Source organism: Panthera onca, chromosome A3 (assembly GCF_046562875.1).
Source record: "Panthera onca isolate mPanOnc1 chromosome A3, mPanOnc1 haplotype 2, whole genome shotgun sequence".
NCBI classification, from domain to species: Eukaryota; Metazoa; Chordata; class Mammalia; order Carnivora; family Felidae; genus Panthera; species Panthera onca.
This window is the reverse complement of record NC_138341.1, coordinates 130,180,049-130,205,786: the sequence shown is the minus strand read 5'-3', so window position 1 is coordinate 130,205,786 and position 25,738 is coordinate 130,180,049. Positions and strand designations below refer to the sequence as shown.

General features: G+C 45.7%; 1 protein-coding gene across 4 annotated transcripts in view; it reads left to right on the top strand.

Annotated features, from left to right (window-relative positions):
- The window catches only part of ZFP64 (ZFP64 zinc finger protein), a 91,854-nt gene that overhangs the window by 29,240 nt on the left and 36,876 nt on the right, over positions 1 to 25,738 (top strand). For 2 of the 4 annotated variants that reach the window (XM_060620405.3, XM_060620395.3), the window contains exon 6: positions 644 to 2,082. The exons of the other annotated variants lie outside the window; for them this stretch is intronic. In XM_060620405.3, the coding sequence (XP_060476388.1) occupies positions 644 to 1,929 (1,286 nt within the window). In that variant the 3' untranslated portion in view covers positions 1,930 to 2,082. Of the gene's footprint in view, positions 1 to 643; positions 2,083 to 25,738 lie in introns of those variants that run through there. 4 annotated transcript variants of the gene reach the window in all.

The window sequence follows — 25,738 nt, the reverse complement described above, 5'->3', positions numbered from 1 at the left end:
TGAATTCAAAACAAAACAAAACAAAAATCGGGCAGCTGGATGCCGTAACTTCACAAGCAAAGAACGCAGCTGGCAATGCGGGATAAATAAATTTTGCGCGATAAACACGTCTTTGTTCATAAAACTCTGCACGGAGTGTAAGCTGGGCGTTTCGATCACTTTGTAAAAGACTATTCTAATTGAGTGCGGAGCTGATTCCAAAATGTGGCCTCGAACCCGTTACGCCACGTAACTCAGTCGAAATCCACGGATTGTGCAAAGTTTCCGCAAGTGCGAACCATTAACTAGCAGAGTGGGCACCTGAGCAAAGTGAACGCTAGCTTGATTGCTTTAAAGAACAGAAGTTATATTCACACATACCCTGTTATTTGGGACAGTTGAATAGCTCTTTTCCATCTCCCGTGTTTCCCGTGGGGTTGGTCACGGTCCTGGGGGTTCAGGTTTTGGGGAAAGAAAAGAAGCCCCCGTCCCCCTCCCCCCCCCCCCCGCTTTTTTTTTTCTCCCAGGGTCGGAAACTAGCAGCTGCGGTTAGAAGGTCTCCACCGCCCGCCTTGGTATAAGCGATTTTCTGGTGTGTGCTTCGGGGGGATCCGCTGTGGTTGTTGCCTGCCTGTTCTTATCGAAACTCACCTTGTGTTGACAGGGGACGCCCCCTTCCAGTGCTGGCTCTGTAGCGCCAAGTTCAAAATCAGCTCGGACTTGAAAAGGCACATGCGCGTGCACTCGGGGGAGAAGCCTTTCAAGTGCGAGTTCTGCGGTGTCCGCTGCACCATGAAGGGCAACCTCAAGTCGCACATCCGCATCAAGCACAGCGGGAATAACTTCAAGTGTCCGCATTGCGACTTCCTGGGTGACAGCAAGGCCACCCTGCGCAAGCACAGCCGGCTGCACCAGTCTGAGCATCCCGAGAAGTGCTCGGAGTGCAGTTACTCGTGCCCCAGCAAGGCGGCGCTGCGCGTCCACGAGCGCATCCACTGCACCGACCGGCCCTTCAAGTGTCAGTACTGCAGCTTCGACAGCAAGCAGCCCAGCAACCTGAGCAAGCACGTGAAGAAATTCCACGCGGACGTGGTCAAGACCGAGGCCTTGGACGGGAAGGACTCGGGCCGGCAGAGCAGCCGGCAGGTGGCCAAGCTGGACGCCAAGAAGACTTTCCACTGCGATATGTGCGAAGCCTCGTTCATGCGCGAGGACTCGCTCCGCAGCCACAAGAGGCAGCACAGCGAGTACCACGAGAACAAGAACTCGGATGTGACCGTCCTGCAGTTCCAGATCGACCCCAGCAAGCAGCCGGCCGCGCCCCTCGCCGTGGGCCACCTGCAGGTGCCCCTGCAGCCCAGCCAAGCGCCCCCCCCGTTCAGCGAGGGGCGAGTCAAAATCATCGTCGGTCATCAAGTGCCGCAGGCCAACACCATCATCCAGGCCGCGGCCGCCGCGGTGAACATCGTGCCCCCCGCCCTGGTGGCGCAGAACCCGGAGGAGCTCCCGGGGAACAGCCGGCTGCAGATTTTGCGCCAGGTCAATCTGATCGCCCCCCCCCAGCCCTCGGGGTGTCCGAGCGAGGCGGGCGCCATGACCCAGCCGGCTGTGCTGCTCACGGCTCACGACCGGGCCGACGGAGCCACTCTGCACCAGACTCTCATCCCCGCGACCCCAGGCAGCCCCCAGGAAGGCTCCGGCAACCAGACTTTTATCACCAGTTCGGGGATTACATGCGCTGACTTTGAAGGCCTTAACGCTCTGATTCAGGAGGGGACAACCGAAGTGACCGTGGTAAGCGACGGAGGTCAGAACATCGCCGTGGCCACCACGGCCCCGCCTATATTCTCCTCCTCTTCCCAGCAAGAATTACCCAAGCAGACTTACTCCATCATTCAGGGGGGAGCCCACCCAGCCTTGCTCTGTCCGGCGGATTCCATACCAGATTAGAACTGAAAAGCCAAAAGAAAGGGGAAAAGAGGAGTGACAAAACAGGAAGTCGTAAATAGAATTCTGTGACAGGTTTGCTCTTAATGTTTTTAAGGATTGTTGTGAAACCCCTCCCCTCGTAATAAATTGTAATTTTATACTGCTTAACTATAATTTTTTAATGCTGTAATAATAACTTTGAGGTCACCTCTGAATCGCCGTGTTATTTAGCTGTTGTAGGATTCTTAAATGTTCCCAAGATGATTCCAGTTAGGGGTTGGAATTAAATGCAGTGAGTCGTGAGTACATTTGTTTTGTCCAGCTTGATTTCCCAGTTCTGAGAAAGGTTTTTTCCAATCTCATTAAATTTGTGTACGAGATGGGACTTCCCGACCTCTCTTAAGTTACGGTTCTGAGATTCTCCTTCGAGTTTGGGCCATTAGTGTTTTAGTACGTGGATACCAATCTATTAGCGTGAGGACCATTTTCTACATAATGTTACATGGACACTGGACCCCCCCCCCCCCACCCTCCACCAAAAAAAAAAAAAAAATGTTTAGTGCTAATCAGAAAAAAAAGGAATGGTTTCCTAATAAATTGATATGTGAGTAAAATATACTGAATTGTTAATGATTCTTTAGAGCCACAGTATGACTGGGGCATGATGGGTGTGAATTATCCTATGACTAAAGAGAATTTGAAGAAGCAAATGTTTTTAGACCCCTGATAAATATTACACAAACATACCAGTCAACTTAAGTATGCATGGTGTCCAAAGTGACCCAACTGTATAGCATTTCGAAACCTGAGATTGATGAACCTGACGTTTCTGTTTAGATGCAAATGTGATGTGAGTTCCTACTTACGTTTAGGATAGTTTTCTTGGATGCGATTGTTTTAAATATCAACATACGTGCAGTCCCAGGGACCAGATGAGTGGGACTGGGAAAGTACCTAGGGTTTTCGAAAGCGCAGGCTCTACGATGGAAAGGGAAATTTAAAGGTTATTGTTTTGGATTGAAATGCTGTTCGATCAGTAGGTGGCACCAGAGAGCAAGCTAGAATCACTCAGGCTTCCACCCAAAGGCATGAACTTCAGGGTGGTTACCTCTAATTTCCAGCCTTTAGCATGATCTTCAGCTCATGTTGGGCTCTTAGTATATACTGAACGAATGAAACATGCTCTCACAGAGTGTCAGCAAGGATTGGGGAGGAGAGGAGGGTTCTCTTGTGAGAGAAACATTTACAATGTTAGAGAAAACACATTTTTTAACTTTATTTAAGATTTATTTATTTATTTGAAGACTTATTTATTTTTGAGAAAGAGAGTACAAGCAGGGAAGGGGCAGAGAGAGGGGGACAGAAGATCCGAAGCAGGCTGTGACTACAGCAACTAGCTCCACATGGGGCTCGAACTCACGAACTGAGATGATGACCCAAGCCCAAATTGAATGCTTAACCAACTGAGCCACCCAGGTGCCCTAACTTTTTTTTTTTTTTTTTTTTTTTTTTTTTGGTAATGTTTATTTATTTATTTTGAGAGAGAGAGAGAGAGCAGGGGAGGGGCAGAGAGAGAGGGAGACAGAGAATCCCAAGCAGGCTCTGCACTCCCAGTATGGAGTCCTGTGTGGGGCTCAGACCCATGAACCATGAAACCACGGCCTGAGCCAAAATCAAGAGTCGGATGCTCAACCGACTGAGCCACCCAGGTGCCCCCAAAACACATTTTTTCCAGAGTCCTCATTACTTTGACTTTCCCGGTGCACAAAGTTCTCATGCGGATCAGCTCACTTTTGTATAAAGATATTACCCTCCCCCCCTTTTTCTCTGCCAATAACAAACTTAGGAAATACACACAATGGTGATGCAGAAACCTTCAGGGTTTGCCTGTTGGAAATAGGAAAGTCAGCTTCCCTTAGGAAATAGCTATAGAGTTTGAGCTTTCTTTGATCCTTAATATTTGAACATAATTCTGAAGGTTCTGGGATGGTGGGGTTGCCACAATTTATTTTCCTATTAGCAATGGATATAGTGAGCCACTAACCATGATTTGGTAAGAAATTGAAAAAGTTTCCAGCATACTATGTTAATATTTTAATAATTTCACTGCTTTAGAATTCTTGCTTACAGCTCTTTAGCCTACTATTTAGCTAGGGGCACCTGAGTGGCTCAGTTGGTTGAGCATCTAACTTCAGCTCAGGTCATGATCTCACAGTTCGTGGGTTCGAGCCCCGCATCGGGCTCTGCACTGACAGTAGGGAGCCTGCTTGGGAGCCTCTCTTTCTGCCCCTCCCCCACTCATCCTTTTTCTCTCTCTCTCTCAAAATAAGTAAACTTAAAAAAAATAAATAACTATGTAGCTATTCAGTTTTATCCGGGAAACTTCTAGTACCACGAACTTGTTTTCTATCTCTTTCTTTTTTTTCCCAGAATGCCCCCTTTTCTTTTTCAACTTTTTATTAAAGAGTTTTTTTTTTTTTTCCCCTGATTAGAAATGCAGAGTACATTCAAGGTAGAAAAGATGTGAAACACATATTATTTTTAAAAATTAAAGTTGCTAGGGGCATCTGGGTGGCTCAGTCGGTTAAATGTCCGACTCTTGATTTGGGCTTAGGTCATGGTCTCCCAGTTCATGGGATCAAGCCCCGCATGCTTGGGATTCTCTCTCTCGCCCTCTCTGCCCCTCCCCTGCTCGTTCACTTGTGTGCTCTCTCTCTCCCTCTCTCTCTCTCTCTCTCAAAATAAATAAACATTTTTTTAAAAAATAAAAGTTACTAGTGTTCTTAGCACCCAGACATAAAAATTGTGACCATTTTGATGGATTTTCTTTTTTGATGGACTTCCTTTGTTTCTATGTTTATGTATGGTATGCCTTCCACTCCAGTTATAGAGTTGGGTTTGAACTGAACATGCTGTTTTCTGTTTACATGCTCTATTTCTTTTTAAATCTTTGCACCTTGCCTGGCTGCTGCCCTCTATATACACATATACATGCCTACACACACACACACACACACACACACACACACACACACACGTGCATATTTGGATTTTTTTTGTAACAAACCGCAACAGCAAAATGTGTTCCTTGCAACAAACTATCTATAGAAAGGTACAAAAAACAAGCCAATCATCTCCAGCCCCCTTCCTATTCTCATCCTACCCAAGGTTAGTAATGTTAAGTTTTCTCTGCGTTCATACTAACATACATAGGCTCAAAAACTAACATAGAAAGGTTTTTTTTCCTATTTTTCTCGTAATTGTATCACACTATGTATATTTCTCTGTAAGTTGCTCTTGCGATGCTATGTGTTAACAGTGCTGCAGGTGAATACAGCTATCTCTAACTTTCTGCTTAAGCCAAAGGTAGTAGGATGAACAAACCACACATTATTCGACCATCTCCCTACTCGTGGGCGTGCAGGTTGCTCCGTTTTCGTTTGCCGTCACAAACGGCAGCGGTAAACGTCCTACTGATCGCTCACGTTCAGTTGTGCCTTCTGAGTTTCAGCAAGTGGCCGTGGCTGCTACTTGCATAGTTTGAGATTACTTTTTCGACACGGTAGTCTCACGTGTGGTGTGCATCCCCACCATCACCAATCCTGGGTGTTAGCAATCTTTCCAAGTTTTGTCAAGCTGGCGAGGGAAGTGAGCCATCTGGTCTGTGTGCGTTTCGCCAGCTGGTGTTTTCATCTGCCTTTCTGTGGCGCCTCTATATAGACTTGTTGGTGATTTGCATTTCTCTTGTCTGTGAACCTTAAATGCATCCTCCCTCACTTTCCTCCTTGGATTGTTGGGCACTGGAGACACGAACCCCATGTCTGTCACATATTGCTGAGTTTCCTTCCCTCCTGTCCTCTGTCTGGGGACTGTTCTTGCAATGCCATCACCATACAAAAAAAAAAAACTATCTTTTTCTATAGTCAGAATCTTCTATGCTTCACTTGTGGCTACTGTTTTATCTAGGACAAGTCCTCTCTTCCCCTGAGATGAAAAAAGGGTTTTTTTCCTTTCATATTTTTGTGGTGTGTTTTTAGTTAGCAATTTACTGCAGCAAAAATTCCTAGCTATGCCCATAGGACATGGGAATTTGGTGGCTCACACGTGCAGGACCATTTGTTAAATAAGATATTCTTTTCCTCGGAACAGAAATCCTAATTTCACCTGTAGACCAAGTTCTCGAATACACTTGGATCTGTTTCTGGAAACTCTGATTTGTCTCACTGATCTTTAATGTCTTTTCTGGTTTGCCGGCAGCACAGACTTTATTATATTAGCTCTAAGATAAGCCTTACTGTCTTTTAGAATCACAAAGCCTCCCTCAGCTATTCTGTTCCAAGATTTTCTTAGCGATTCTTAGATATTCTTTCTTCCAAATGAGCTGTTGTTTGTTTGTACTGTACAGTATTTCTCAGCTCCCCTCCCCAGGAAAGAAACCTTTTGAGAATTTTTATAAGAAATGTGTTGGGGCGCCTGGGTGGCTCAGTCGGTTAAGCGTCTGACTTCAGCTCACGTCCTGATCTCACGGTCTGTGAGTTCGAGCCCCGTGTCGGGCTCTGTGCTGACAGCTCGGAGCCTGGAGCCTGTTTCAGATTCTGTGTCTCCCTCTTTCTCTCTCCTCCCCTGCTCATGCTCTGTCTCTCTCTTCTCAAAAATAAATAAACGTTAAAAAAATTAAAAAAAAAAAAAAAGAAATGTGTCAATGTGATATTGCATCTAAAAACAGAATGACTTTTTAAAACATGTTAACTCTCACACCCAAAAACCTTTATTCAAATCCTGTGGTAATCGTTATTCAATAAAATCATATGGTGGCTCAGCCAGTTAAGCGTCGACTTGGGCTCAGGTCATGATCTCAGGATTTGTGAATTCGAGCCCCACATCGGGCTCTCTGCTGTCAGCACAGGACCCGCTTCGGATCCTCTGTCCCTCTCTCTCTCTCTCTGCCCCTTTCCTGCTCATGCTGTCTCTCTCTCAAAAGTCAACATTAAAAAAATAATAATAATAAGTAAAAATAAAATCTTTTAAAAAATCGTATTAATTGACAGTATTAGAAACTCTGGGTCTCCCATATATATAATTTATGATGGTCATAATACAGTCATCTCATTTCTAGGTTCTTTCATCTTGTAATATTTCTGCTACTTTGTTTTCTTGTCCAGTTCTTTCATCTTGTAATATTTCTGCTACTTTGTTTTCTGGTCCAGTTCTTTCATCTTGTAATATTTCTGCTACTTTGTTTTCTGGTCCAGCTGCAATTAGCCTGAGCCTCCAAGAAAAGGTGATACAGCTGACATCTTCCTGTGTCTCCAATTGGAACGTGAATGGCTTCAGAATTTCCCCATTTAATATAATGTACACTGTTCTTTTGAGCGGTAGTTTTTCCAGCACTTTGGTCACTTTGTTCTGCACTTTTCACTTAGAGTTTTTATCAGGGTAGTTTGCTGAATGTTGTCAAATATCTTTGGAGTGTCTTGACATAGCTTTTTGGGGTTTGCACGTAAGTACGCGGATGTAGTGAATTCGTATAGCCTGGTCCTGAATCGCCTTGCGGTCCCGGAATGAGCCATCTCGGGCACATTGGCTGAGTCTTGTAACACACTGCTCGGTTGCATTTACTGTGTTTCCCTTGGAAGTTCTAGAACTCTAACCATAAGCACCATTGATCTCTGGGTTTCTTTTTTTGTGCTCATTTTTGCTTGTTCTGGTAGGTGATGCTACTCTGAAGATAAATTGGCACTCTTTCCTTCTTTTTCAGGGACTTAGCAATAATTTTGCTATCTCAGGAATGATCTGTTTACTGTGTGGGCTGCAAGCCCTTTTTTGTTTCACGTCCTTAACAAAACTTCCCAACTTTTTCTACAGTTACCAGTCTGTGCGGGTTTTATAGCCCTTGTGGCTCGATTTTGGTCATTTATATTTTGCAAAAGAAAAATAAATCATTCACTCTGCTCTAGCTTTCAAGTCGCCAGCTCTATAATTCTGTTCAACATCCTCTTAAAATTATTTTTAAATCTTCGGCATTTGGGGGAGCTCTATCAGCTTTCTTTTTTTTTTAATTTTTTTAATGTTTATTTATTTTTGAGAGAGAGAGAGAGAGAGAGAATGCGAGTGGGTTAGGGGCAGAGAGAGAGGGAGACGCAGAATCCGAAGCAGGCTCCAGGCTCTGAGCTGTCAGCACAGAGCCCAATGCGGGGTTTGAACCCAGGACCCGCAAGATCATGACGTGAGCCAGAGTTGGATGCTTAACCAACTGAGCCTCCCAGGCACCCCACCAGCTTTCTTACTGCTACTGGTTTCTAGGGGGTGTTTCTGTTTCTGTTTTGATTTTTTTTTTTTTTTTTTTTTTTTTTTGTATTTTCAGTCTGCTCCTCAGTTTGCCAAAAGGATTGTCTGTTGTCCACTTGTATTAAAGTAAAAGTAAAAATATTAGAGTAAAAGCTTTTGCTTTTATTTACTTGGCTTACCCTCCTCCATTTTATTATTTTCTCTTTTCTCTTTATTCATTCGTTTTCCTACTTTTCTTTCCGTTTAGTTTGTTCCTCTAATTTCCTGAGCATTCACTTATTTTCAGCCTTTCATAATGAAAGCATCGAAAGCTATGTATTTTCCACGGTGACTTCGCCTCTGTTAAAAAGATAATCTTTTAAAGGGTTTAAATCAGGACTGTCACAAATGACAGTCACATGTGACGTGACACAAACATAAAATATTCATGAGTGAAATGTAGCGAAAATATTAACGAGGGCATTGGTTTCCACAGGTTACAGCAGGTGCGAAGGAGAATTCGGTGCACGTACACTCACATACCCGATCAGAAATGTTACAGTGAATTCACAGACACGGGCACCACTGCTCAGTGTCTCGTGGGCAAAAGCCACTACATTCCACCTGACAAAGTGCCTTTGCATTCCCGTGGATGAGGTATTTGCGTTATTATACGTTCCTGTGACTCACAAAGTTGCCAAATATCTCAAAACCAACAAAAGGCACTAACCTGTCGAGAATTCGGTAACCCAGAGCTGGGAACAGACAGGATACCCAGCAATCATTTTTGCCTATTTCGGGGTCTTCCAGAAATGTCCGTGATGTCCATATCCCTGTAGATTTTTTTTCTTTTTTAGTTTATTTACTTATTTTTGAGAGAGACAGAGAGAGTACGAGTAGGGGAGGGGCAGAGAAGGTGGGAGAATCCCAAGCAGGCCCCAGGCTGTCAGCGCAGAGCCTGATGCGGGGCTCAGACTCACAAACCATGCAATCGTGACCAGAGCCAAAACCAAGAGTCGGACGCTTCAACCGACTGAGCCACCCGGGTGTCCCCCTATAGATTCTTATATGAAGTATCCTTCTTTCCTAAATTTCTAGATGCTTTGTCATTTCAATTTTAGGGTGGGTTGCTTGGTTTCGTGGGTTGTCGGAACAGAATCCAAGGGTTTATACAGAGACCCGTTTCTTATTTTTCGAGTATTTACAATTTGTGAAACTGTGTTTTGGATTATAGCTTCTGATGTTCAGAGCGAGCGTGTGATCTGTGAAATACGTGCTTTTTGTAATTTATTAGTTTTCTTTAAGGCCATGCACGTGCCCAGGTTTTGCTTGGACTGGCGGGTTATCTGTGAAGTAAGCATGGTGACTGAGCTATTCAGTTCCTCTAATCCTCTCTCAGTTTTTGTCTATTTGATAGATTTTGAAAGAAGTAATTTTATTTATTTTTTTAAATCTTTATTTTTGAGAGAGAGAGTGTGTGTGAGCAGGGGAAGGGGAGAGACAGAGGGAGATACAGCATCCAAAGCAAGCTCCAGGCTCTGAGCTGTCAGCACAGAGCCTGACTCGGGGCTCGAACTCACAAACCGCGAGATCATGACCTGAGCTGAAGTTGGAGGCTTAACTGACAGAGCCACCCAGGCGCCCCTTAACCAAGCCTTTCTTATAACTACTAGGGTGTTTTGCTTTATTGTACTTTGCCCTGTGTCACTTTTTTTTTTAATGTTTATTTATTTCTGAGACAGAAAGAGACAGAGCATGAGTGGGGGAGGGGCAGAGAGAGAAGGAGACCCAGAATCCGAAGCAGGCTCCAGGCTCCGAGCTGTCAGCACACAGCCCGACGCAGGGCTCGAACCCAAGAGCCGTGAGATCATGACCTGAGCCGAAGTCGGTCGTTCAACCGACTGAGCCCCCAGGTGCCCCATTGCCCTATGTCGTTTGCAGAGTACAAGTTGATGGTTGTTGTATATTCCTTGTCAATTTTACCTTTTTTCCTTTCCTATACCAGTTCTTTCCATTCAGTAGCTTTTGACCTTAAATTATAATATTATATATTATATTATAATATCATAATAATATTCTAAGTCCTATTTTATATTTATTTACCTGTGCCTGGCTTACTTTTGCCTACTCTGTTATTTAATATCTTTCTTTTATCAGCTTCCTTTTTTCTTTGGTAGGAGAATTATCATTCGTACATTCACTACTGTGTTATTGAATATTTTGTTTATTAAACTTTGTGATTTTTCTCCCTTTTCCTTTTTAGCCTTTCTCTTTTCTCTTGAAAGTTCTTGCAAACGTCTCTGTTCTGCTAACAGTTACTTTCCGAGCTTTACGGATCATTTTTAAACTTACATTTCTCCGGGCGCCTGGGGGGCTCAGTCGGTTAAGCGTCTGACTCTTAATTTCAGCTCAGGTCATGATCTCGTGGTTCATGGGATTGAGCCCCATGAATGGCTCTGTGCTGACAGCATGGAGCCTGCTTGGGATTCTCTCTCTCCCTCTCTCTGCCTCTCTCTCTCTGCCCCCCCCCCCATTAAATAAATAAATATTTAACTTAAAAAATACGTAAATTTACATTTCTCTATTGCTGTCTCAAATATAAATATTAACCATGCCCCAACCTCCCCCAAAAAACCTCCTCCCCCATGACAGGGGACCCTTGGACGTCATGTCTTCCAAAAACCCCCTCCCCAAATCCTGAGTTTTGCCGAGACAGTTCATGAGTTTATTTCCAAGCTTTTGTTAAGATTTGTCCTGTGGTTTGTCTCAATTCCCGCATTATTATCACCCACTTACATTTGGCCAAAGATGACAATGGTCATTGTTTGCCATCATTTCCTATATTACTCTTCCTCTTCCCCTTCCCCTCTTTCACATCTTTACTCTGATCCTTATTCCGTTAAGAGTGCTTTCTTGAGTATGTTTTTCAGAACGGGCACCTCAGTGGGCATTCCCCTGGTCCTGGCAGATGAAAGATAGCTTTGGACATAGGATTCTTTTCTCTCCAGTTATCTTTAAAGTCTGTTCTAGTGGAGATGAAAGGTTTGATACTGATCTCATCCAATTCGCAGATGCCCTAGATCCAGGGACTAGCCACGCTGAGACAAAATGTCAGTGTCGCTAGGGGAAAACGTGGAAACTCACCTCACTCCCCTCGCCCAATCAAAGTGACAGAACCAGTCTGTCACTGAAGCTTCCAGAATAGGGGGACCCGAAGGGCTTGGACGTGGCAAATGTTACGATCTAGAAAAATTTTTTGTCGCACGTGCCCTCCTACTTCTCAGCAACAAAAGTAGGGTTATCTCATTTGAAATTTGCATTTTTTTATTCCCTATGACCATGCAGCTCCTAGCTTTTTTTTTTTTTCCTAACTGAAGTATAATTGACACAGAATGTTATAGTAGTTTCAAGTATGATTTGTTACATATATATTACATATACATACGTATACCTTACATATGTAATATACATATATATTACAAAATGAGCCCCAATGTAAGTTACCATCCATCACTAGACAAAGTTTTTACAATATTGCTGACTGTATTGCCTATGCTGTAATATACATATATATTACAAAATGAGCCCCAATGTAAGTTACCATCCATCACTAGACAAAGTTTTTACAGTATTGCTGACTGTATTGCCTATGCTGTACGTTACATCCCCCTGCTTATTTATTTTCTAACCAGAAGGATGTGCCTCTTAATCCCTTTCACCTAATTTGCCCATCTCCCCACCCACCTGCCATCCAGCAACCATCAGTTTCTTCTCTGTATTTATGAGTGTGTTTTGTTTGTTCATTTGCTTTGTTTTTCAGATTTCATATGTAAGTGAGATCATATGGTATTTGTCTTTCTCTCTCTGACCTCATCTCCCTTAGCAGACGACCCTCTAGAACCATCCATGTTGCCGCAAAGGGCAAGCACTCGTTTTTTTTTTTGTTTGTTTGTTTTTTTCAACGTTTTTAATTTATTTTTGGGACAGAGAGAGACAGAGCATGAACGGGGGAGGGGCAGAGAGAGAGAGAGACACAGAATCGGAAACAGGCTCCAGGCTCCGAGCCATCAGCCCAGAGCCCGACGCGGGGCTCGAACTCACGGACCGCGAGATCGTGACCTGGCTGAAGTCGGACGCTTAACCGACTGCACCACCCAGGCGCCCCCGAAGCACTCGTTTTTTTATGGCTGAGTAATATTCACATATGAATTTATCCATTCATCTATTGATGGACACTTAGGCTGCTTCCATGACTTGGCTGCTGTAAGTAACACTGCGATAAACGTGAGGATACAGATATCTTTTCGAGCTAGTGTTTTTTTCATCTTCTTCAGACCAATACCCACATGGTGGCTCAATTTTCAGTTTTCTTAAGGAAACTCCACAGTGTTTGCCATGGTGGCTGCACCCATTTGGCTAGAGCTCCAAGCTTTAAACATTTTTTTTTCTACATCAGATCATCACTAGAAACAACTTGGGGGTGGGGGGGGGGAGGCGGGGGGCGCCTGGCCGGCTCAGTCGGAGGAACATGTGACTCTTGATCTCGGGGTCATGAGTTCGAGTCCCACATTGGGTGTGGAGATTACTTAAATAAATAAACCTTAAAAAAAAAAAATTTTCTATTGGGATGTGGTAAACTACAGAAATATATTATACATTTTGATAAGTAACTATTAAAGATAAGCAAAATCTTACTGGTAATATATATCTTGATGAGCTAGATAGGCCTACTTTTTTTTTTAATTTTTTTTTAATGTTTTATTTATTTTTGAGAGAGACAGAGCATGAGCGGGGGAGGCACAGAGAGAGAGGGAGACCCAGAATCCAGAGCAGGCTCCAGGCTCCGAGCTGTCAGCACAGAGCCCAACACACTTGAACTCACAAACTGTGAGATCATGACCTGAGCCAAGGTCGGACACTCAACCGACTGAGCCACCCAGACTCCCCAGATAGGCCTACTTTTTAAATCAGCTTATATATCCTTGATGAATGTTACCTTTCTCAAAAAAAAAAAAAAAAAAATTTACCAACTGCTGGAATAAGATACATGTAATTTTCAGTTATTCTCTTTTTAATTGGTGTAAACCCTGAGAAGTCTCTTTCATATAAGGATATGGAAACAGAAATTGTATTGTTATAGTGATGCTTCTCAAATTATTTTAATGCCTTCTGAATTACATGCCAGAAAACCACATAATGATTGATCCTAACTAATTGGGTCCATTTGGGTAAAAGCAAAGAGGTGAAAACCACCTGGGATTTCTCTCCCAGGCATGGAGCACTTACCTTCTCAACACTGACACCGTAAGTGCCCACATTTTGTGCTTTTTATTTTTCTGGCATCCCAGAGATTTTACAGCCCTGTGCGTTGATTCAGTACAGATTACTCATGATGAGTTCTCAAATGATCAAGGTTAGGAAAAAGTACACACAGAAATCAAGGATCTGAGAATTGATTTCCTCCATCAATCCCATAAACCTCTTGAAAAACCTTTGTTTACTCCTGAAACACAAGAACCTTACCTGAAGTCTCTGTCCCTGGAGCGGTGGTTCAGCTCTAACTTTCCGTGTAAAGAGCCAGACAGCAAATATTTTCAGCTCTGTGGACCACACGGTCTTTGTTACGACTATTCAACTCCGCCACGTATCCTGGGAGCCGTAGACAGTACATAAAGGAGTAGGTGTGGCTGTGTTCCAGGAAAACTTTACTTATGGGCATCGAAATCTGAATCTCATAAAATTTTCACATGTCAGGAAATACCCTTTTCCTTTTGTATTTTTTTTTCAGCCATTCAAAAAAACTGTGAAAACCATGCTTAGCTTACAGGTCCCGCAAAAAACAGGTGCTGGGCCATAGGTTGCCAACCCTTGATCTGGACCCTGCACAGAGTAGGTGCATAATAAATATTTATTAAATAAATGGCAGTGATGAATTTCAGTGGTAAAAGCTGAGATTTCTTGACCCACGATGTGCCACCACCAGGCTGAGTGCTGTACGCAATAATCTCATTTAATGCTCCCCTCCACCCGTGAGGGCGGTAGTGTTATCCCTTGCATTGTGCTGGGAAGGATGTGTTTCTCAACTGGCCTGGTGTGTGTAAGAATCAGCTGAAAAATGTGCTTTAAGTGCCCACGGACACAGCCCAGCTGCAGAAACTCCAATACGGTGCCTCTGGACAGGTCCTGATAATCTGTATTTTAAATCTAGCACCTCTGGGAGGCGCCTGGGTGGCTCAGTCGGTTAAGTGTCTGGCTCTTGATTTCGGCTCAGGTCATGAGCTAGCTCGTGGTTTGTGGGTTCGAGCCCCACATCAGGCTCTGCGCTGACAGTGCGGAGCCTCCTGGGGATTCTCTCTTTCCTTCTCTCTCTCCCCCTCCCCTGCTTGTGCTTGCACTCTTTCTCTCTCTCTCTTAAAATGAGTAAATAAACATAAAAAAAAAAGAAAATCTAGCCCCTCTGGGGATATTTCTGATCCAGGCAGTTGTGAAACATCAAGGTATAGAACCAGAGATTCAGAGAAGGTAAGAGACCTTGCCCAGGTCACACAGCCGTTAGCCCTAAGAAGTTTCAACCCAGAGCCAACACTCAAGTGACCTGCCTTCGTTCTAATCAGTGTGTTTTTGCTGGTCAGGACCTTCAGCCCGCTTGCTAAATCAGGGCTTGTTTGCAGGAATCCATGGGCAGAGGGACCTTCGTGGGATACTAAGTGAGACTGGGCAGGCTTTCCTGGCGTGCCCGCCGAGCCCACCCCCAGATGTGAATGACGGATCTAATTTTGTTGCGCCTTAGTTTACAGTATGATTCGGGGAACTCAGAGTTCGCCTCTTTGCGGTGAACCTGGGCACGCCCAAATGCCTCCGTGTCGGATTTGCACTTATTCCCCCCGGCCGGGCAGAGCTGGTGAACGCACACCTGTACTGTGACGCGGGTTCTCTCGAGGAGAAGTAAAAACGAAATGCTTGCAACTGAAATTTCTCTTCAATCCATTAGCCAGATTTGGATCTTTGGGAACGATTTCAGTAGAGACTAAAAGCGCCAGTGGTTTTCTCCTCCACCCCTCCTGGTTCCTTCAGTGCTGTGCTGCTGTCCTTTCTAGAGGTCAGAAATTATCTGAGGTCGGGGCGCCTGGGTGGCTCAGCTGGCTAAGCGTCGGACTCTTGGTCTCGGCTCAGGTCACGATGTCACAGTTCGTGAGTTCGAGCCCCACGTCAGGCTCTGCACTGACAGCATGGAGCCTGTCTGGGATTCTCTCTCTCTCTGTCTCTCCCTTTCTCTCTGCCCCTCCCCTGCTTATACTCTAAGTCTCTCTCTCAAAGTAAATAAAGAACACATTAAAAAAAGAAAAGAAATTGTCTGAGGTGGTCTGAGGAACCAGATTCAACCCCGTAGGGCTTTCCCACCACGGGACTCCCTGCTCTTAGCCCACGAACGACAGGTTCAACAACACAGGCTGCAAAGGGTGAACTCTCGTTTAAGCCAACCCTTCACTTTTTTTTTTTCTAATCTTTTTTAATGTTTATTCATTTTTTGAGAGAGAGAGAGTGAGGGGGTGAGGGGCAGAGAGAGGGGGAGACACAGAATCCTAAGCAAGCTCCAGGCTCTGAGCTGTCAGCACAGAGCCCGACACGGGGCTCGAACTCACGAACCGTGAGATCATGACCTGGCTGAAGTCAGACGTTTAACTGACTGAGCCACCCGGGCACCCCGACCCTTCACTCTTGGAAATGGTCTCTCACTACTTATTTCTGTGCTTCCAGTAAGATGGGAAAACAGAGTGAGACAGAGGTCACGTGACTCGCCCAAGGTCCCTCTGCTGGTGACTGGCCTGATGGCCCCTGAGCCCAGCCCGCTTCATACATCATCACTTCCTTCCCCAGCCCTGAGTACCCGGCTAGTGGCTAACGCTCAGAGCCAAGATTACCTTTTTCACTCTGTTTGGTTTAGCTTTCTAATTTCGCTTGGTGCCTCTGACTTCATCCTGTTATGAGAGCAAATCAGGGCCCCCCCAAAAGTCCCCAAAACAGAGAACACAGGCTCCCAGAAAGGTAACAGTCTAACATTGATTTATTAAGAACCAGCAAGGCCACATTGCTATTGTCCTGGGTTGTGGGTACTTTTCCCCTACATAAGCCCCCTTCCCACACACACACACACACACACACACACACGCACACATTTAAAATTATATTTTACAACTGTGTGGGTATAAAGATGGATGAGCCAGGCTGGATCATATTAAATATATTTTCTTTTGATTTCTGAAGCACTTTCATGGACTCTGAGCATCATGCCCACTGAGCTTAATGGAAAAGTCAGCCCCGGGGCTGGGAGATTATAACCAACATGAGAAATGCAAGAGAAGGTTCGTTCTACAGGGAGAAGACGTGGGTTGGGCAGAAAGATACTCACTTGTATTTGTTTTGCCCTAGTTTATTTTTTTTTTTTTTACAAAAGCGTTATTAAGACAATATTCATATACCAGACAGTTCACCCTTGAAACTGTATAATTTTAAATTTTGTTTAACGTTCATTTATTTTTGAGAGAGAGGAAGAGCGTGAGCCAGGGAGGAGCAGAGAGAGAGGGAGACACAGAATCCGAAGCAGAGCCCGACACGCTTGAACTCACAAACCGTGAGATCATGACCTGAGCTGAAGTCAGATGCTTAATCGACCGAGCCACCCAGGTGCCCCCCCCTTGAAACTGTATAATTTAACAATTTTTAGTATATTCACTAACATTGTGCAACCATTACCAGTATGTAATTGCGGAACATTTTCGATACCCCAAGAAGAAACCCCAGCTCCGTAGGAATCACTCTCCGTTCCTCCCTCTTCCCAGCCTCTGGCAACCACAAATCTGCTTTCTGGCTCTACGTTTTTGCCTTTGCTGAGCATTTCACATCCCTGGAATCATACCATACGGGATCTTTTGCGACTGATGGCTCTTATTCAGCGTAACGTTGTCAACGTTCGTGTTGTAGGATGTATCAGTGCTGAATAGTATTCCACTGTCTGGACAGGCCACGTTTTGTTTATCTGTTCACCAGTGGGTGGAAATTTAGGTTGCTTTCCTATTAGCCCTTGTTTGTAAGATATTCATATATTCAGATTTTTAGAATTATTTGTGAACTTTGATCATGATACCCGCTGCGTCTTGTGCAACTACTCTGGGTCAGTCACACTAATTCAGTGAACGTCCCCAGCAGCCCCTTAAGGAGCTGTTATTACCCTCCCCATCTTAGAGCTGATGAGATTGAGCGATAGAAAGGGTAAGCAGCTGACCCCGGGTCCCACGGCTAGTTGATTTGATTTGATTTGAATCACACAGTGATTCAGATCTTCTTCTGGAGCCAGAATCCCGCGTCGGAAATCCAGTAAACAGCAGGGCACATCCGTCCGCCTTCGCTTGAACACAAAGACAGAGCAGTAGATACGAGCCCAGGGGCCAACATGAAAATGGGAGGGCATGGCAGGGGGATGGGACATTTCTCGCTCAGGTGAGTAGGACAGGTGGAGGTGGCGGGCCAAGGAGGTGCTCCGTTCTCCTACTAAGCTAACGTCCATTGAGCACTCATTGCAGGCCAGGTACTTACTAAGCATTTAACTGCCGCCTCCTACCACCAACTCCCCCGAAATCAAGAATGGACCAGAAGAAAGCTCTGAAGTTTCTTCTGGCAACAACATTGGCATCCCTGAGCCCCCAGGAAATACATCCCTCCATACTCATATCGTATTTACTTTTTTTTTTTTTTAACAAAGGTACATTTATTTGTATTTTTAAAACATGGTTTCTTAGGATAGTCAAGATTTTTTTGGACGGAAAAAATTACAAGTCCAGTGGTACTTTTGACTATTCTTCCTGACATCAATCTCTTTTTTTTTTTTTTTTTTTCGAAAATTAACTATGACATTTGAGAAGAATTAGAAAGTTACTTTTTTAATGCTGGTGTGGTTTTGAGCAATGGTGATGGTCACTTACCTTGGACTACGTTTTTCCAGTATTATCCTTGCCCTGAGAGTTGCTACACGGGATTCTGAAGGTGGAACTAGATGTTATTTAGTTCTTAGAACAAGGGAGACTATAGAGCGAATGTTCTGGATCCCATCCACTCTTATGATACTGGCAGTTCATTGGTAGAATCGTTCCGGCTGCGTGTACAGAACGAGGGACAGGTCAGGGGGGCGAAGACACCGGGTTGAATGATTGAGCCCCTGCCTTGAAGCTGTTTATTGTCCAGGGCACCATTGTTTCCTCTACCAAAACTGTGGGTCTGGAGGGCTGAGACTGATCCTGACCACTCTGCACCCCCGGAAAAAGCGCTCAGTAAATGTTCATGGAACTCATTCATTCATTCATTCATTCATACAATAAGTGTTTTTTGGCCACCTACCATGCGCCAGATCCAGTTCTGGAAACTTGAGGGTTATCAATGAGCAGAGAGTGATCTTTGCCTTCATGGAGTCCACCTTCCAGGGCGGGGAAACAGACAACACACAGCAAACAGAATACGAAAGTGTGTTATAACAGTCTCAGGAGGTGATGAGTGCTGGGGGGGAGGGGAGTTCGGTAGCGGGAGAGGGGTTGATGTTTTAAATAGGGTGGTCGGGGAAGTCCTCCCTGAGAAGTTAAGATCAGAACAAAGACTGGAATGAGGGAGGAAGCCATGTGGTTACAAAGGGGAGGAGAATTCCAGAGGGAAAAGCCAGTGGAAAAACCCTAAGCGAAACATGAGAGTGCTTTTCGGTGTAAATGTGGCTGGAAAAGGGAGAAAACGAACAACGGCAGGTAGACAATGAGGATGATGCGAGAATTTTTCTCTATGCCTTGCGCGTGCCTGACATATATCATGATAAAAATTAAAACAAGAATAGCAATTGCATTCACTCTGCAAATATGCTGTTGGTGCTGCGAGGCAGGCAGGACCCTTGCCCTCTGGGAGCTCACGGTCTCATCAGGCAGACAGCACATAAGTGCTCTCGTGGGGGACACGAAAGCATGACGAGGAAGCCAGGTGACCCAGGTTTGGACCGCCCAGGGGAGGCTGCCTACGGAAGGTCAAAATGCCCAGTAATAGCCACAGGTGAAAAGCAGGAACTAAGAAATGGGGAGTGAGCATTCTAAGGGGGGGCGGGAACCTACGAAGGTCTGGAGGGAGAGGGGTCCTTTGCGATTGGAGCATTTTTCCAGAAGGGAAAGGGGGAAAAAGGAAGAACACACAGATCGGTGTTCTTCATGGTGCATTTGGCGCCTGGGAAGGTTGTTTATCGCAGGAGAAAACAATGCCACACGTATACCATAAATAAAAGACGATTGTACAGTTCACCGTCCAAACTGGGACACCTATGGGAGTGAAGAGGCACCGTTGAGAATGATGTTGGGAGAGCAGATGTGAATCAGCTTCCAACGTGCCATTGCGACTGATGGAAGGCCACGGCCAGAAGCTGTCGGCTAATGACTAGAGCTTAGCCCTAGCAGTACGATGCAGCAATGCAACACAAAGCAGATATTAGAGTGTCGCATCCCACGGGTCAGTTTTCCGAAGAAAAGAACAAGTCCCATGCCCCAAAGCTGATCAAAGGTGGGGTCTCTGACCTGATGCTTTAGACATGAATTGATTAGGAGTATAAACGTCTCTGTCAGCCTTTACCAATCTGTTCATGCTTCACTGTGTGATTGTATTCCAGTTTTCAATGTTAACAGCTGCGGTAGATCAGGTTATTGTTCCAACTCGACACTCCCTCCCTGGGACAGAATTCTATGCATCCACCCTCGCCCATCGGCATCATGGTGGGTGAAATGTGCTTCCCCACCCCCACTGATCTGGGGCAAAGCCATGTGATTTCCTGTGGCTAATGGAGTACTGGTGGACCTGATGGGGAAAATCTCACATTCATTAATGTGCCTGTACGATTCGGCTTATCCTCTTATTCTCAAGTGACCTGTCCTGAGAAGAACGTGCCCTGTGTGGCTGACGGCCCAAGCAGAAACGGGCAGACAAATGGAACTGACCTCAACCCAACCCTCAGCCTAGAGCCAAAGCCAGCAGAGCCACAATGAACTCACAGACCTAGAAAAAAGAAAATAAATATTTGTTGTGGAAAGCCACTGAGATTTTTGTTTGTTACACCAGCAAAGACTGACTAATACAGGAGACGATGAGTGAAAACGTCAATGTATGATAGAATAAGAATTACCATATCCAGTATTCAGTATTTATTTGAACGAGTGAGATAATGTTTTCCCTACAATACTACTTTAAAATAGCTTTCATACTCTGGTTTCTCTTCAGATCAAATAAATCTTTCGCCTTTGACTAAAATAGCTTTTGGGACACCTGGGTGGCTCAGTAGGTTAAGCGTCAGACTTCAGCTGAAGTCATGATCTCGTGGTTCATGAGTTCGAGCCCCACATCAGGCTCTGTGCTGTCCTCATGGAGCCTGCTTGGGATCCTCTGTCTCCCTCTGTCTTCCCCTCCCTGCTCACACTTGCTCTCTCTCTCTCTCTCTCTCTCTCTCTCAAGAATGTTTTTTAAAAAATAAAATAAAATCACTTTCAACACAAGTGTGATGAAAAAGTACCATTTGGATATAAATATATCGGGTCTCTCCTCCCATCTTGTTTTGCCTCCTTTTCTTTCCTTTTTTTTTTTCTTTTTTTAAATTTTAATTTCATTTTCCTTTCATGGGCAAGGACACCTGCCCATAGGACTCCCCACCCAGTCTACGTAGGACCTGTTGGCCTCCATAGGGCATCTTTTGTTCAAGGCAGCATTTTGCCGGTTGGCTCTGAGACCCAGCACCCCCCAGGAGCAGACGCACAGAAGGAACGTAGTGCTGGAGATGCCCCACTTTTATGAGACTTCACACCTTCCCACAGAGGATTCTGTTCGTTTCGAGCTACCTCTCACTTACCAGGGTCTTCAGAAAGACAAACAGTTTAAAAGATGGGTATGTTGGGGCTCCTGGGTGGCCCAGTCAGTTAAGCATCTGACTTCGGCTCAGGTCACGATCTCGCGGTCCGTGAGTTCGAGCCCCGCGTCGGGCTCTGTGCTGACAGCTCAGGGCTTGGAGCCTGCTTCCGATTCTGTGTCTTCCCTCTCTTTCAGCCCCCCACTCGCACTCTGTCTCTCTCTCTCTCTCTCAAAAATAAATGATAAACATCAAAAAAATAAAAGATGGGTATGTCGAAGGTAGGGTTAAATAAACTAATGCACGTGGAGTAGCTGGCACACAGTAGGCGGTCAATTGATGTAGCCGAATACAAGAGCAGCGCTAATGAGCCGCTCGCTCAGCCCACATGCGTCCTTGGTGAAGCCACCCAGACCTCGCACCCGTCATTGTCAGGGCTGCTCGCAAGCCACCTCCGCCCCGTGCCGTCCCCGCGCTCACCTGGGTGGAGGGCAGTGCCCTACCTGCCACGGCACCAGCCGGTGCACATCGGCCACTCCCACCCCTTCCTTGGAGCTGGAGGACAAGCACATGACCTGGGCTTGGCCCACCGGATGCTCCTGCCCCAGACGGGAGGGATCGGAATTCACTCACAGTGGCAGCGTTTCAGCGGACGTGTAAACTGGGTGCGATGGCGGGATGGGGGCCGCGTGGGGTCCAGCTTCGGGGTTTCGGCGTCAGTAGCAGAGAAGTCTCCCTGCGTTATCCAAAGCAGATGGTCCCCACGGAGCATGTCATGGGGACACCTGTCTGGCCCGCCTCCCCCGCTGCTCATCACCCCGGCCAGGCTCTCCACGCCCATCGAGGCACTTAGCTGCCAGTAAGTTCCTGTTCTGGTTCAACTGGCCAACGGTTTCTGTTGCCGGCACTGAGCCAGCTCAGGCGTGAACCTTGGCACCTTGAGGCAGAAGGCTGCCCCCCACCATTGTCATGGGATCTCGCCTCCCCTCCGAGAGCTGAGTGGTACCAGCTTCACGGCCGGCCTTTGATTTCATCACAGAAGGGGAACTTCTTAAAGTAATTCCGTCCCCCAATTTTTTTTTGTAAAAAGTTTCAAACGTACAGCAAACTGAAAGAATTTTCTGGTGAATACCCATAGGCTTTGCGTGAAGATTCTATCACCATGTTACTATATTTGCTTTTTAACGTTTATTTATTTTTGAGACAGAGAGACAGAGACAGAGCGCGAGTGGGGAAGGAGCAGGGAGAGAGGGAGACGCAGAATCTGAAGCAGGCTCCAGGCTCTGAGCTGTCAGTGCGGAGCCAGACATGGGGCTCGAACCCACAAATAACAAGATCGTGACCTGAGCCAGTTGGACGCTCAACCGACTGAGCCACCCACGCACCCCTGTATTTGCTCTATGGAGTATCTTTCCATTACAGTACATTATTCATTGAAAAGGTAATACATGCAGCCTGGAAAAATTCAAACATTTCAATGTGGTATCTCATGAAAAATTATTCTCCTTACCTCACCGGATTCTCGCCTCCCTTCCCCCAAAGCAACCATGTGCTAACACATGCTTGTATGTGTAGTTTTTGTTTCTTTTTCTTCTTGCTTCTTTTCAGTGGGCCCTTACTCGACATACTGTCCTGTAGGGGGTCTTCTCTTTTTTTTTTCTTTTTCTTCCATTTAACAATATATCTTTCAGGATTTATTCTGTAAAGTTTATTCAGCACCTACTAGGTGCCAGGCACTTTTTCTAGCCAGCAGGCACCCTGACAGGGTGGAATCATTTCACACCACCATCTGGGCCTGAAGATTCAGAAATCATTCCGTATCAGCTCATGTGAAACTAGTTCATTCTGTTTTCAGATTTTATTTTTAAGTAATCTCTAACCCCAACGTGGGGCTGGAACCCACAACCCTGAGATCAAGAGTCCCAATCGAGCCAGCCAGGCACCTGTAAACTGGTTCATTCTTAAAGGCCCTCCTTTTTCCTTTAAGTTTATTTATCTATTTTGAGAGAGAGAGAGAGAGAGAGAGAGAAGGTGAACAAGTAGGGAAAGGGCAGAGAGAGAGAGAGAGAGAGAGAGAGAGAGAATCCCAAGCAGACTCTGCACCACCAACATGAAGCCTGATGCAGGGCTCAAGCCCACGAACCACGAGATCATGACCTGAGCCCAAGTCAGATACTTAACTGACTGAGCCACCCAGGAGCCCCAAAGGGACTTTTAATCCAGCGTTTACAAGCTGGTAAGACCCAGGTGGTAACAAAAATGTGAGAAGGTCTGTGTAATACAAAACAGTGAAAGCTTGGCCGCTGGACTTCAGGAGGTCAGAGGCTCTAGGTACAGCTTATTAGTTCTGGGAATTCTTGGGTATTTTCTCTGCCATAGATGAGACTCAGATATTCCCCATCGATCTGTTTGTTTGGATTTCTTTTTTCAGTGCTGCACCTCACCTCTATTCTGTCTCTTTCACATACCCCGTGGCTTCCACCTTGGGTTTTTGCTTTCTCCTGACTTCAGAAGCCCCTGTCCGGTCTTTGTCTCCAGTTTGATCAGATATTTTCAACATTCTTTTGGTTACACGTAACAGGAAACATACTAAAACTAGCAGAAGTAAGAACACTTTGGACAGACAGTGGGTAGTTTCCAGAATCTAAGAAAGAAACACAGGGCTAAGCCCCAGGGAACTTAGGACCTACACCAGGGAGGTGGCTTTGTGGGCATCTTTTTTCATGATCACGCCCATACAGCTGACCTTGGCTTGGCTTTATGCTTTCCTCCGGCAGATGGGTTTTTTGTGGGTTGGTTTTTTGTTGTTTTTTTTTTTTTTTTTGGTACTTGGCAGAAGGATATGGTCACAGCAGCTCCAGCTTTAACATCATCCCAATTCAGCAAACCCAGAGGGCAGTCCTTCTCTCTCTCTCTGCTTTGGTATATAAATAGCCCAGGAATGGCCCTCCGCTGAGGCACACGCCCAATCCTAGAGCCGCTCTGTGGTCTGGAGGATACAGTGAGCTAGGACGAGCCCATCCTGCCCACTGGCCATCTGTGGCTTTTCCATAACTAGCTGTCTGTGCAAAACCTCCTCGGGAGCTTCCTGGGTATAATCTGAAACCAGCTCTGTACCAGAGGGTAAGGAGAGACTGAAGAGTCAAGCCACTCCATACTAGAGGGTGGTAGCTTTAATATGCAAGGGAACATACACACGACACTTGTCTCGGGCGGCTGCAAGACAAAGAGATCTCTACACCCTCCTGCCAAATCTCAAAAGTTCATGTGGAAGCCTGCACTGGGTTCAGTCGTGTACCATCCCATCCAGACGGTCTAAGCACCACATCACTATCTCAAGGCTGCGTCCTTGGGGCGGCTTGTGGGAGTGGGGAAGGCAAACAGAACCCCTATTTCAAGTAGAGAGGAGGGAGGAAGAAGCCTCCGATGGCTGGGGTCCAGCTCATGGGTCAACCGGTGGTCACATCCTCTCCGTGACCTCCCCTAACTCTGCCAGTCCGACAAGAACCACCTCCCCGGAGGAAATAGGGTAGCATGGTTGTACAAAACCATAAACGTTCACTGCAGAGGCCTTAAGCCTCTGCTCCCTCTGCTAACTACCTCTTCCCCTGAGCATTTCCTAGATGTTCCTTAGGGATCTGCCCCGCCCCCACCTTCAGTCCATATGCTCTAAGTGGGGCTGACACACGCCCTGCATGAGGGGAAGGGGTGTGTCACATGCTTGGCCAATCAAAGTACCCTGTGATCTTGGTCAAAGTTACTGGTCTAAAGGAAGGGTTGGCAACTTATTTCTTTTTCTTTTTTTTTTTAATTTTTTTTTTTTTTTTGAGACAGAGAGAGAGCATGAGTGGGGAAGGAGCAGAGAGAGAGGGAGACCCAGGATCCGAAGCAGGCTCCAGGCTCTGAGCTGTCAGCACAGGGCCCGACGTGGGGCTCAAACCCATGAGCTGTGAGATCATGACCTGAGCCGAAGTCAGATGCTCGACCGACTGAGCCACCCAGGCGCACCAGCAAATTCTTGCTAAAGCAACAGAAATGGTTGCTGATTTCAACAGAAATAATTGATAGTAAAATTTTTTTTTTAGTTTTTTTTAAGTTTATTTATTTATTTTGAGAGACAGAGTGGGAGGGGGAAGGCAGAGAGAGAGAGGGAGGGAGAGAGAGAATCCCAGGTAGGCTCTACTCTGTCAGCGCAGAGCCCAATGTGGGGCTTGAATTCACAAACCGTGAGATCATGATGTGAACCAAAATCAAGATTTGGACGCTTAACCCGTCGACTGAGCCACCCAGATGCCCCAAAAGTAAATGCTTTAGATGTAGGGGGTCATCTAATCCCTGTCGCAGCTACTCAACTCTGTGGTTTCAGCACAAAAGCAGCCATAGACAATAAACATCTATGAATGAGGCAGTGTTCCCAAAAAACCCATTTACAGAAACAGGCAGTGGCCAGATTTGGCCCACCGACCATAGGTTGCCATTTCCTGGTCTAAAGAATGGGCAGATGACCCAAGGCAAGCCAATCAAGCCTAACCGGGGCTAAATCCTGGGACTTCTGTTTGAATGATCAGGAAAAGGGCACTCTCTCTACCTTTCTTTTCCTTGGAGCTCTGAGGATATAAGGCTGGCCCTGCCCCAAATCTTCCAGTAGAGATA